The sequence below is a fragment of the Salmo salar genome, chromosome ssa10 (assembly GCF_905237065.1).
Source record: "Salmo salar chromosome ssa10, Ssal_v3.1, whole genome shotgun sequence".
Lineage (NCBI taxonomy): Eukaryota > Metazoa > Chordata > Actinopteri > Salmoniformes > Salmonidae > Salmo > Salmo salar.
Genome location: NC_059451.1, coordinates 59,614,829 through 59,628,213, shown reverse-complemented (window position 1 = coordinate 59,628,213; position 13,385 = coordinate 59,614,829). Strand labels below are relative to the sequence as shown.

At 46.2% G+C, this 13,385-nt stretch overlaps 1 protein-coding gene across 1 annotated transcript in view; it reads right to left on the bottom strand.

The window, feature by feature from the left end:
- The window catches only part of LOC123724431 (chromosome transmission fidelity protein 18 homolog), a 35,833-nt gene extending 23,289 nt beyond the window's left edge, over positions 1 to 12,544 (bottom strand). The window contains 4 exon segments of the mRNA XM_045688005.1: positions 2,348 to 2,540; positions 8,130 to 8,247; positions 8,361 to 8,561; positions 12,244 to 12,544. Coding sequence (XP_045543961.1) covers positions 2,348 to 2,540; positions 8,130 to 8,247; positions 8,361 to 8,561; positions 12,244 to 12,334 — 603 coding nt within the window. The 5' untranslated portion in view covers positions 12,335 to 12,544.
- Between the last annotated feature and the right edge of the window lie 841 nt (positions 12,545 to 13,385).

Here is a 13,385-nt window from a genome sequence, read left to right as displayed (position 1 = left end):
GAGACAGCGAGAGCGAGCGAGAGAGAGAGACAGCGAGAGCGAGCGACAGAGAGACAGCGAGAGAGAGCGACAGAGAGACCGCGAGAGAGAGCGACAGAGCGAGCGACAGAGCGAGAGAGAGAGTGACAGAGCGAGAGAGAGAGTGACAGAGCGAGAGAGAGAGAGAGAGCGACAGAGCGAGAGAGAGAGCGACAGAGCGAGAGAGAGAAAGAACGACAGAGAGAGAGAAGCGACAAGCGAGAGAGAGACAGCGAGAGAGAGAGACAGCGAGAGAGAGCGAGCGAGAGAGAGAGACAGCGAGAGAGAGCGAGCGAGAGAGAGAGACAGCGAGAGAGAGCGAGCGAGAGAGAGAGACAGCGAGAGAGAGCGAGCGAGAGAGAGAGACAGCGAGAGAGAGCGAGCGAGAGAGAGAGACAGCGAGAGAGAGCGAGCGAGAGAGAGAGACAGCGAGAGAGAGCGAGCGAGAGAGAGAGACAGCGAGAGAGAGCGGCGAGAGAGAAGACAGCGAGAAGCGAAGCGAGAGAGAGACAGCGAGAGAAAGCGGCGAGAGAGAAGACAGCGAGAGAGAGACAGCGAGAGAGCGAGCGAGAGAGAGAGACAGCGAGAGAAAGCGGCGAGAGAAAGCGGCGAGAGAGAAAGCGGCGAGAGAAAAGAGACAGCGAGAGAAAGCGGCGAGAGAGAGAGACAGCGAGAGAAAGCGAGCGAGAGAGAGACAGCGAGAGAAAGCGGCGAGAGAAGAGACAGCGAGAGGAGCGAGCGAGAGAGAAGACAGCGAGAGAGAGACAGCGAGAAGCGAGCGAGAGAGAGAGACAGCGAGAGAGAGCGGCGAGAGAGAAGCGACAAGCGAGAGAAGCGACAGAGCGGCGACAGAGCGAAGAAGAAGCGACAGAGCGAGAAGAGAAGCGACAGAGCGAGAGAGAGAAGCGACAGGCGAGAGAGAGAGAGACAGAGCGAGAGAGAGAGAGACAAGCGAGAGAGAGAGAGAGAGCGAGAGAGAGAGAAAGCGACAGAGCGAGAGAGAGAGAGAGAGCGACAGAGCGAGAGAGAGAGACAGAGCGAGAGAGAGCGACAGAGCGAGAGAGCGAGAGAGAGAGCGACAGCGAGAGAGCGACAGCGAGAGAGAGACAGCGAGAGAGACAGCGAGAGCGAGCGAGAGAGAGAGACAGCGAGCGAGAGAGAGAGAGAGCGACAGAGAGCGAGAGAGAGAGAGAAAGCGACAGAGAGAGAGAGAGAGAGCGACAGAGAGAGAGAGAGAGAGGCGACAGAGAGAGAGAGAGAGAGCGACAGAGAGAGAGAGAGAGAGAGAGCGACAGAGAGAGAGAGAGAGCGACAGAGAGAGAGAGAGAGAGAGCGACAGAGAGAGAGAGAGAGAGCGACAGAGAGAGAGAGAGCGACAGAGAGAGAGAGCGACAGAGAGAGAGAAGCGACAGAGAGAGAGAGCGACAGAGAGAGAGAGCGACAGAGAGAGAGGCGACAGAGAGAGAGAGCGACAGAGAGAGAGAGCGACAGAGAGAGAGAGCGACAGAGAGAGAGAGCGACAGAGAGAGAGAGAGCGACAGAGAGCGACAGAGAGAGAGAGCGACAGAGAGAGCGACAGAGAGAGAGAGCGACAGAGAGAGCGACAGAGAGAGCGACAGAGAGAGCGACAGAGAGCGACAGAGAGAGAGAGACAGCGACAGAGAGAGAGAGAGACAGCGACAGAGAGAGAGAGAGACAGCGACAGAGAGAGAGAGAGACAGCGAGAGAGAGAGAGACAGCGAGAGAGAGAGAGAGAGACAGCGAGAGAGAGAGACAGCGAGAGAGAGAGAGAGAGAGCGAGAGGAGAGAGAGAGAGAGAGAGAGAGACAGCGAGAGAGAGAGAGACAGCGAGAGAGAGAGAGAGAGACAGCGAGAGAGAGAGAGAGAGAGACAGCGACAGAGAGAGAGAGAGACAGCGAGAGAGAGAGAGAGCGAGCGAGAGACAGCGAGAGAGAGAGACAGCGAGAGAGCGAGAGAGCGAGAGAGAGAGAGAGAGAGCGAGAGAGCGAGAGAGAGAGAGAGAGAGAGAGACAGCGAGAGAGAGAGAGACAGCGAGAGAGAGAGAGACAGAGAGCGAGACAGAGAGAGAGACAGAGAGAGAGACAGAGAGAGAGACAGAGAGAGAGACAGAGAGCGAGACAGAGAGCGAGACAGAGAGCGAGACAGAGAGCGAGACAGAGAGAGAGACAGAGAGAGAGACAGAGAGAGAGACAGAGAGAGACAGAGAGAGACAGAGAGAGAGACAGAGAGAGAGACAGAGAGAGACAGAGAGAGACAGAGAGGTGATTGGTGGATCAGGTTGTAGCTCAGTGATTGGCTGATAGTTTACCTTTCCCCTCAGGTCGTCTGTTTGCCGTAGGTAGACCCGGTTTCCCGTCTGGTCCGTCACGCTAACGTATCCCCCCTCGGCCGGGGGGCGCTTCAGAACGTGACACGACGACGTTGCCGCGGCGACTCTCCGAGGAGACTCCTGGATGGCTGCGAAGCCACTGATGTCCAAGATCACCGGGACTGGCTGGGGTCTACACACAAACAAACACAATCAAACAAACACACTTTGATTTGAGAGTTCCACATATTGACATTGACTGCGGCCTCTATAACTAATACGGATAGACAGAATGGTGCAGATCTATGTATCTATACATCTATCTATCTACACAGAAACACACTTTGATTGGCATCGATCGATCGATAGATAGATAGATAGATAGATAGATAGATAGATAGATAGATAGATAGATAGATAGATAGATAGATAGATAGATAGATAGCTGTAAACCACCTATTGAACACAGAATCGTTTCAGATGGACTTTCAAATGTGACTAAACAAAATCGTAAAATCAGACTTGGATTTATCTGGGAATTAGGAGTTTACTTCCTGAACTGGAATTACATCAATAATGTAATAAATAATATATAGTTCATTAATATATTATAATATTATATATATATAACATAATATACAGGGTTAGTCTGGACTCTGGTATTAATATAGAGGGTTATCATGTGTTCAGAGCTGACAGACAGGGTAGAGGGGGGTGGGGGGTGGAGGGGTCATTCTGGACTCTGGTATTAATATAGAGGGTTATCATGTGTTCAGAGCTGACAGACAGGGTGGGGGGGGAGTAGAGGGGTCATTCTGGACTCTGGTATTAATATAGAGGGTTATCATGTGTTCAGAGCTGACAGACAGGGTAGAGGGGGGGAGTAGAGGGGTCATTCTGGACTCTGGTATTAATATAGAGGGTTATCATGTGTTCAGAGCTGACAGACAGGGTAGAGGGGGGGAGTAGAGGGGTCATTCTGGACTCTGGTATTAATATAGAGGTTATCATGTGTTCAGAGCTGACAGACAGGGTGGGGGGGGGTAGAGGGGTCATTCTGGACTCTGGTATTAATATAGAGGGTTATCATGTGTTCAGAGCTGACAGACAGGGTAGAGGGGTCATTCTGGACTCTGGTATTGAACCTGAAGGGCTCTACTTCCTCCTCTAGGCCACAACAAATTAATTCAGACACTGGCCTCATTACAGGAAGAAAATGACATAATTGATGCATTTAATTCACCATGTTATATGTTTTGAAAGAACTTCTAAGCCTTTTCACAATGAAACTGGGCTGGATGCTGATAGGGGGGGAAACGTTCTGAATGATCAGAGAAATGATAGTCAGTCAAAGCTTTTCTTTCAGGCTGTTTACAGAAAAATAAGTCCTGAATGGTTTTCTAGCAATAGACAAAAAAAATCCATAAAGGGGGGGCGACAAATTGGCTCAATAGCAATGTTAAACAAAACAAACTGGGTTATCGGGAAATATTCAAAAAGCATGGAAATCAGTTCGTGCTGCTGCTCCATAAAAGGATAGTACTCACCTTAATAATTATTATTACCCATTTTCAAGGCTTCCTTGTTTAGCTAAGATTCACAAAACTGTTTAGAAATTGAAGTAGAATATTTCAGCCAAAGTCCAACGAGAGTGGATACAAAAATACATTTGCTTTAACTAATTAGGATAAAAACGGGTTAGGGTTGGAAGAAGTTTGGAACCACCAAGACTCATCCTAGAGCTGGCAGCCCGGCCAAACTGAGCAAACGGGGGAGAAGGGCCTTGGTCAGAGAGGTGACCAAGAACCTGTTGGTCACTCTAACAGAGCTCCAGAGTTCCTCTGTGGAGATGGGAGAACCTTCCAGAAGGACACCCATCTCTGCAGCACTCCACCAAATCAGGCCTTTATGGGTAGAGTCACCAGACGGAAGACACTCCTCAGTAAAAGGCACATGACAGCTCTCTTGGGAGTTTGCCAAACAGGAAGTCAGCCTGCCACACAGTCTCCTCGTGGATTGCAATGTAATCGGCCATAATCGGTGTCCAAAAAAAGGCCAATTACCGATTGATATGAAAAACTTGAAATAGTCCCTAATTAAATTGGCCATGCTGATTAAATCGGTCCACATTTAATGTGTATTTATTTTAATGTGTTTATTGTTTTTTGATGTGTATTGTGGTGTACTAGTTATAAGAGGGCTGTGGTTCTAGTTGATGTACTAGTGGGTTATCAGAGGGCTGGTTCTAGTTGATGTACTAGTGGGTTATCAGAGGGCTGGTTCTAGTTGATGTACTAGTGGGTTATCAGAGGGCTGGTTCTAGTTGATGTACTAGTGGGTTATCAGAGGGCTGTGGTTCTAGTTGATGTACTAGTGGGTTATCAGAGGGCTGGTTCTAGTTGATGTACTAGTGGGTTATCAGAGGGCTGTGGTTCTAGTTGATGTACTAGTGGGTTATCAGAGGGCTGGTTCTAGTTGATGTACTAGTGGGTTATCAGAGGGCTGTGGTTCTAGTTGATGTACTAGTGGGTTATCAGAGGGCTGTGGTTCTAGTTGATGTACTAGTGGGTTATCAGAGGGCTGGTTCTAGTTGATGTACTAGTGGGTTATCAGAGGGCTGGTTCTAGTTGATGTAGTAGTGGGTTATCAGAGGGCTGGTTCTAGTTGATGTACTAGTGGGTTATCAGAGGGCTGTGGTTCTAGTTGATGTACTAGTGGGTTATCAGAGGGCTGGTTCTAGTTGATGTACTAGTGGGTTATCAGAGGGCTGGTTCTAGTTGATGTACTAGTGGGTTATCAGAGGGCTGGTTCTAGTTGATGTACTAGTGGGTTATCAGAGGGCTGGTTCTAGTTGATGTACTAGTGGGTTATCAGAGGGCTGGTTCTAGTTGATGTACTAGTGGGTTATCAGAGGGCTGGTTCTAGTTGATGTACTAGTGGGTTATCAGAGGGCTGTGGTTCTAGTTGATGTACTAGTGGGTTATCAGAGGGCTGGTTCTAGTTGATGTAGTAGTGGGTTATCAGAGGGCTGGTTCTAGTTGATGTACTAGTGGGTTATCAGAGGGCTGGTTCTAGTTGATGTACTAGTGGGTTATCAGAGGGCTGGTTCTAGTTGATGTACTAGTGGGTTATCAGAGGGCTGGTTCTAGTTGATGTACTAGTGGGTTATCAGAGGGCTGGTTCTAGTTGATGTACTAGTGGGTTATCAGAGGGCTGGTTCTAGTTGATGTACTAGTGGGTTATCAGAGGGCTGGTTCTAGTTGATGTACTAGTGGGTTATCAGAGGGCTGGTTCTAGTTGATGTACTAGTGGGTTATCAGAGGGCTGGTTCTAGTTGATGTACTAGTGGGTTATCAGAGGGCTGTGGTTCTAGTTGATGTACTAGTGGGTTATCAGAGGGCTGTGGTTCTAGTTGATGTAGTAGTGGGTTATCAGAGGGCTGTGGTTCTAGTTGATGTACTAGTGGGTTATCAGAGGGCTGGTTCTAGTTGATGTACTAGTGGGTTATCAGAGGGCTGTGGTTCTAGTTGATGTACTAGTGGGTTATCAGAGGGCTGTGGTTCTAGTTGATGTACTAGTGGGTTATCAGAGGGCTGGTTCTAGTTGATGTACTAGTGGGTTATCAGAGGGCTGGTTCTAGTTGATGTAGTAGTGGGTTATCAGAGGGCTGTGGTTCTAGTTGATGTAGTAGTGGGTTATCAGAGGGCTGTGGTTCTAGTTGATGTACTAGTGGGTTATCAGAGGGCTGGTTCTAGTTGATGTACTAGTGGGTTATCAGAGGGCTGTGGTTCTAGTTGATGTACTAGTGGGTTATCAGAGGGCTGGTTCTAGTTGATGTACTAGTGGGTTATCAGAGGGCTGGTTCTAGTTGATGTAGTAGTGGGTTATCAGAGGGCTGTGGTTCTAGTTGATGTAGTAGTGGGTTATCAGAGGGCTGGTTCTAGTTGATGTACTAGTGGGTTATCAGAGGGCTGGTTCTAGTTGATGTACTAGTGGGTTATCAGAGGGCTGTGGTTCTAGTTGATGTACTAGTGGGTTATCAGAGGGCTGTGGTTCTAGTTGATGTAGTAGTGGGTTATCAGAGGGCTGGTTCTAGTTGATGTACTAGTGGGTTATCAGAGGGCTGGTTCTAGTTGATGTACTAGTGGGTTATCAGAGGGCTGTGGTTCTAGTTGATGTAGTAGTGGGTTATCAGAGGGCTGGTTCTAGTTGATGTACTAGTGGGTTATCAGAGGGCTGGTTCTAGTTGATGTACTAGTGGGTTATCAGAGGGCTGGTTCTAGTTGATGTACTAGTGGGTTATCAGAGGGCTGGTTCTAGTTGATGTAGTAGTGGGTTATCAGAGGGCTGGTTCTAGTTGATGTACTAGTGGGTTATCAGAGGGCTGTGGTTCTAGTTGATGTAGTAGTGGGTTATCAGAGGGCTGGTTCTAGTTGATGTACTAGTGGGTTATCAGAGGGCTGTGGTTCTAGTTGATGTACTAGTGGGTTATCAGAGGGCTGGTTCTAGTTGATGTACTAGTGGGTTATCAGAGGGCTGGTTCTAGTTGATGTACTAGTGGGTTATCAGAGGGCTGTGGTTCTAGTTGATGTACTAGTGGGTTATCAGAGGGCTGGTTCTAGTTGATGTAGTAGTGGGTTATCAGAGGGCTGGTTCTAGTTGATGTAGTAGTGGGTTATCAGAGGGCTGTGGTTCTAGTTGATGTAGTAGTGGGTTATCAGAGGGCTGTGGTTCTAGTTGATGTACTAGTGGGTTATCAGAGGGCTGTGGTTCTAGTTGATGTACTAGTGGGTTATCAGAGGGCTGGTTCTAGTTGATGTACTAGTGGGTTATCAGAGGGCTGGTTCTAGTTGATGTAGTAGTGGGTTATCAGAGGGCTGGTTCTAGTTGATGTAGTAGTGGGTTATCAGAGGGCTGGTTCTAGTTGATGTACTAGTGGGTTATCAGAGGGCTGGTTCTAGTTGATGTAGTAGTGGGTTATCAGAGGGCTGTGGTTCTAGTTGATGTACTAGTGGGTTATCAGAGGGCTGGTTCTAGTTGATGTAGTAGTGGGTTATCAGAGGGCTGGTTCTAGTTGATGTACTAGTGGGTTATCAGAGGGCTGTGGTTCTAGTTGATGTACTAGTGGGTTATCAGAGGGCTGGTTCTAGTTGATGTACTAGTGGGTTATCAGAGGGCTGGTTCTAGTTGATGTACTAGTGGGTTATCAGAGGGCTGTGGTTCTAGTTGATGTACTAGTGGGTTATCAGAGGGCTGGTTCTAGTTTATGTACTAGTGGGTTATCAGAGGGCTGTGGTTCTAGTTGATGTACTAGTGGGTTATCAGAGGGCTGTGGTTCTAGTTGATGTAGTAGTGGGTTATCAGAGGGCTGGTTCTAGTTGATGTACTAGTGGGTTATCAGAGGGCTGGTTCTAGTTGATGTACTAGTGGGTTATCAGAGGGCTGGTTCTAGTTGGTGTACTAGTGGGTTATCAGAGGGCTGTGGTTCTAGTTGATGTACTAGTGGGTTATCAGAGGGCTGTGGTTCTAGTTGATGTACTAGTGGGTTATCAGAGGGCTGGTTCTAGTTGATGTACTAGTGGGTTATCAGAGGGCTGTGGTTCTAGTTGATGTACTAGTGGGTTATCAGAGGGCTGGTTCTAGTTGATGTACTAGTGGGTTATCAGAGGGCTGGTTCTAGTTGATGTACTAGTGGGTTATCAGAGGGCTGTGGTTCTAGTTGATGTACTAGTGGGTTATCAGAGGGCTGGTCCCAGTATGACCATTGACCCCACGGTCCTACCTGCTGCTCGGAGGTCGATGGAACTCCTCTGGAGACGATGGGGGCGTGATGTCATCAACCTGAGACACCTCAAACAGCTTCTTGGCCACATCCTGCCTCAGACGCTTAGCCTTGGGAGCTACACAGGGATACAAATATATCAACGACAAGAGACAACTCACTCTCTCTCTCCATCTCCCTCCCTCCCTCTCTCTCCCCCCCAACGGCTGAGAAGAGGGAGGAGCTACTCACTGATTGGCTCATCCGCCAGCAGGTGTTCTATGTCCTCTCTGTCACACGTCACAGGCGGGCCTTCCAATTGGCCGAGGCTCCGTTCTGACGATGCCTGTGATTGGTTCCTGAGTGGCTGGTCACCAGCGGTGATGGCTTCCTGGAACAACTGAGGTTTCTGCTTCCTGAACTCTGACCGCTTAGTGGACGGGGCCGGATCAACTGACCACACACACACACACACACACACACACACACACACACACACACACACACACACACACACACACACACACACTCAGAATAGTCTGTAGCCGACAGTATTTTTCAGTGACAACACTTTTCTGGCGTCCTTCGTCCAATTACACACAGGTGTTAGGAGATACAGATAACTAAGTAGAACCCTAACTAAGTACCAGAGGTCTCCTGTGAACAAGATTTGTAACAGGGAGATATGGCCGTGTGGGAACCCTAACCAAGATCTGTAACGTGGAGATATGGCAATGTGGGAACCCTAACCAAGATCTGTAACGTGGAGATATGGCAATGTGGGAACCCTAACCAAGATCTGTAACGTGGAGATATGGCAATGTGGGAACCCTAACCAAGATCTGTAACATGGCCGTGTGGGAACCTGAACTTCTGCACCATTAGATTCATCCATTTCTCCTGCATCCGTTGGTCCCATGAGTCTGTGTGATTAATAACAGAGGCTGAGTTACAGCGCTGTTTGTGAGACAAGGGAAGATCTCCAAGGGGCTTTTTACAACAACCATAGAGTCTGAATGGTTTGAGCGACCAGCTATTAAAAACGATCTATGAAAAGCTGAGACTCCCACAGAAACATGATTTGATCTGTAACGTTTACAAGCTATACAACAGGAAGGGGAGGGGTTCCTCTATAGAGAAGTCAGGAAATCCCAGGACAGTGTCTAAAATACTACTGGAAAGGGGTGTCTATAATACTACTGGAAAGGGGTGTCTATAATACTACTGGAAAGGGGTGTCTATAATACTACTGGAAAGGGGTGTCTATTATAATACTACTGGAAAGGGGTGTCTATTATAATACTACTGGAAAGGGGTGTCTATTATAATACTACTGGAAAGGGGTGTCTATAATACTACTGGAAAGGGGTGTCTATTATAATACTACTGGAAAGGGGTGTCTATTATAATACTACTGGAAAGGGGTGTCTATTATAATACTACTGGAAAGGGGTGTCTATTATAATACTGGAAAGGGGTGTCTATAATACTGGAAAGGAGTGTCTATAATACTACTGGAAAGGGGTGTCTATAATACTACTGGAAAGGGGTGTCTATAATACTACTGGAAAGGGGTGTCTATTATAATACTACTGGAAAGGGGTGTCTATTATAATACTACTGGAAAGGGGTGTCTATTATAATACTACTGGAAAGGGGTGTCTATTATAATACTACTGGAAAGGGGTGTCTATTATAATACTACTGGAAAGGGGTGTCTATAATACTACTGGAAAGGGGTGTCTATAATACTACTGGAAAGGGGTGTCTATAATACTACTGGAAAGGAGTGTCTATAATACTACTGGAAAGGGGTGTCTATAATACTACTGGAAAGGGGTGTCTATTATAATACTACTGGAAAGGGGTGTCTATTATAATACTACTGGAAAGGGGTGTCTATTATAATACTACTGGAAAGGGGTGTCTATAATACTACTGGAAAGGGGTGTCTATAATACTACTGGAAAGGGGTGTCTATAATACTGGAAAGGGGTGTCTATAATACTGGAAAGGGGTGTCTATAATACTGGAAGAAAACTCACATAGACGCTGTCAAACTCAATACAGTCGTCACTGACTAGTAGGATATTAGTGAAACTATTTCTGTACTTGGCTCTTTCTATAAATACAGGGACCAGACACCAGGTTCAACATTTCAAAATGGTTTGGTAAACATTCAAATATAATTTTCTTCCAGCTTCACAGTTACAAAAATAAGACTCCCCCTAGAAACACAACACCTAGCAACACAATGAGACCATAACTCCCCCTAGCAACAACACAACACCTAGCAACACAATGAGACCAAAACTCCCCATGGCAACACCACAACATCTACATGTCACAATGAGACCACAACTCCACCTAGCAACAACACAATGAGACCATAACTCCCCCTAGCAACAACACAATGAGAGCATAACTCCCCCTAGCAACAACACAATGAGACCATAACTCCCCCTAGCAACAACACACCATCTACATGTCATTCTAAATGCCACATGGACACAGCATGTCTCTTTGTCCTGCCTAGTAGCAGGTCTGTTTGTGGTTTAGTCCAACTTCTCTATCATTTATAGCCATGTTAAACAGTCCTGTTCTATATGTTTTAATACAATAATATAATACAATGGGTTCGGTCAAGTAAATCTTTCCAATAATGACACCATTATAACCAGTAAACTCTACAAGCAGTGTGTGTGTGATTTACTGGACATCTCATTCTGGCCTCCTCTGTCCTTGTTTACTCCACTACTTACCACTCCTTGAAAGTGCATTGTAGCCCGAGGGGAGGATCCTTCCCTGCTCTCTACCAATGGGCTTTGTGAGGGAGGTGCGGAACCTTCCCTGCTCCAATGGGCTTTGAGAGGGAGGTGAGGAACCTTCCCTGCTCTCCTCCAATGGGCTTTGAGAGGGAGGTAAGGATTCTTCCCTGCTCTCCACCAATGGGCTTTGAGAGGGAGGTGAGGAACCTTCCCTGCTCTCCTCCAATGGGCTTTGTGAGGGAGGTGCGGAACCTTCCCTGCTCCAATGGGCTTTGAGAGGGAGGTGAGGAACCTTCCCTGCTCTCCTCCAATGGGCTTTGAGAGGGAGGTAAGGATTCTTCCCTGCTCTCCACCAATGGGCTTTGAGAGGGAGGTGAGGAACCTTCCCTGCTCCAATGGGCTTTGAGAGGGAGGTCAACTGCATTTCCTTCATTCCTCACGTCCTCTCTCCTTGACCTCCTCCTCAAAACACATTGGATAAGAAGGTGAGAGGGTAGGGACCTCTGACCTTCTCATCCAATGGGTTTTGAGAAGGAGACGAGGAAACGCAACTGAGGACAGAGAACGCAAGTATATGAGTTAACCCACTGCATCTATGGCCAATGACCTTAAGACTTCTTGGATGGGCACTTCTAATGCAACTCTATGGCAGCACCCAAAGGGCCTTGAATTTTAGAGCTCTACCCTTAGATTTGGCGGTGATGTAGTGTCCCCATGAGTGACAGAACAGTGAGCCAATCATGGCGCAACGCTCCGTATTTTCCGCTGGCTGCCCCTCCACCACAGAAAGCACTGAGCTGGGCTGAAACACCTGCATTTTGGAGCTGCTTTACTCAAGAAAACAAAAAAAGAGACCAAGTTTGCATGCGGCTTTTTTAACACAAGGATTTTTTAAATAATATATATATTTATTTATTTTTACATTGTTTGCTAACTGATGTGGCATGTATGAACGCCAAAATAACATGCAAAAAACGGGTCTCCACTGGCTATTGTCTTACTATTTTCATTTTCTAATCCTTTTCCTACTGTTTTAACTGTGCATTGTTGGAGAAGGGCTCGTAAGTAAGCATTTCACAGTAAAGTCTACACCTGTTGTAAATATTGACGAACCCCCCTTATAAAGCAACTTTTCAAAACGGTTTAATAATAATAATAATAATAATAATAATAATAATACTGTTGGATATTTAAGTGTTGACCAGACCAGACTAACTTGTTATTCCGTCTAGCTTGACTATTATATCACCTGACGTCCAGTCGGTTTATTCATAATAATAATAATAATAATAATAATACTGTTGTATATTTAAGTGTTGACCAGACCAGATTAACTTGTTATTCCGTCTAGCTTGACTACTACTCACAGTCCATCTCAGCCAGAACCTGCAGCTCATCGGCGAACTGTTGTTCGTACTCGTCCGGTGTCCCGAACATCTCGTCGTACTCCTCGTCCATAGTAGTCGGTCAAAGTTTAATATCTCTATGTGACTGACCTGCCGAGGTCTTTTACTAGTGTATAATAATAATATGATGACAATAATATCTATTTAATACTACTTTTTTTAGTCTGTTCAGTGGTTTTTTAATTGTTTTTAATTCTTCTCCCGTCTCAGTCTGTCTGCTTAATTTCCGCGGTAAAACTCTTTTGGTTAACTATTTCCGGGTTAAAGTTGTTTTTTTCTCGCTTGTGATTGGATGGTCCAGAATAAACTGCTTCTCCAATAGAAATCCACCGATCACACTTATTATAGGCGACGTCATGGCCGAACTGAGCAAAAAATCAAAGTCACGCTATTGTCACGCAAAGTCACGCTATATATATATATATACCCGGTATTGTGTTCTGTGTTTGTGGGTGTGTTATGGTTGTCATGGCTACTAGCAGGGGTTAAATATGTCAGGACAGAGGGAAAGGTTGGGGGGTATGATGGGTAATCCCGCGGGATTTGGAAATGCATAAATAGGGATTACTGTCTCATCTTCTCTCTCGTTTCTGTTCGGGGCCTTGATCTGTACCTATGGGAGTAACCCTTAATTAGACTTGGTATAATTGTGTAAGTTCGGCATTTAGCGGCGTGGGCTGTGGCCTGAACAATAGCCCAGTTTAGGAATAAACCTGTTTTCTGACCTGCACACCTAGAGTCCGTCTCTTTTTCCTTTATGACCCAGCCGGGTCATTACAATATATATATATATATAAAGTTGTTTCTGCCGAAAATGAAAACGTGTCAATTAGTTATTTTCACGAGGTTAGAGTAATAACATGGTTCAACTACTTTTAAAAACATTGTCTTGAATCTAGATTGTGACTTTAAAGATTTCAGGTGAAAATGAACAACTATACATAAGGAAGATTTGTTCACTTCTTCTCATTGATTTCTCAAAACACCCCTGGACAGGTCAGTTTAGGTCTATTTCATAAATGTTCCCAGAAGTGGTTCAGATATTTATGTTCCGGGGTGCTTCCGTATCCGTCGGACAGGTCAGTTTAGGTCTATTTCTGTTC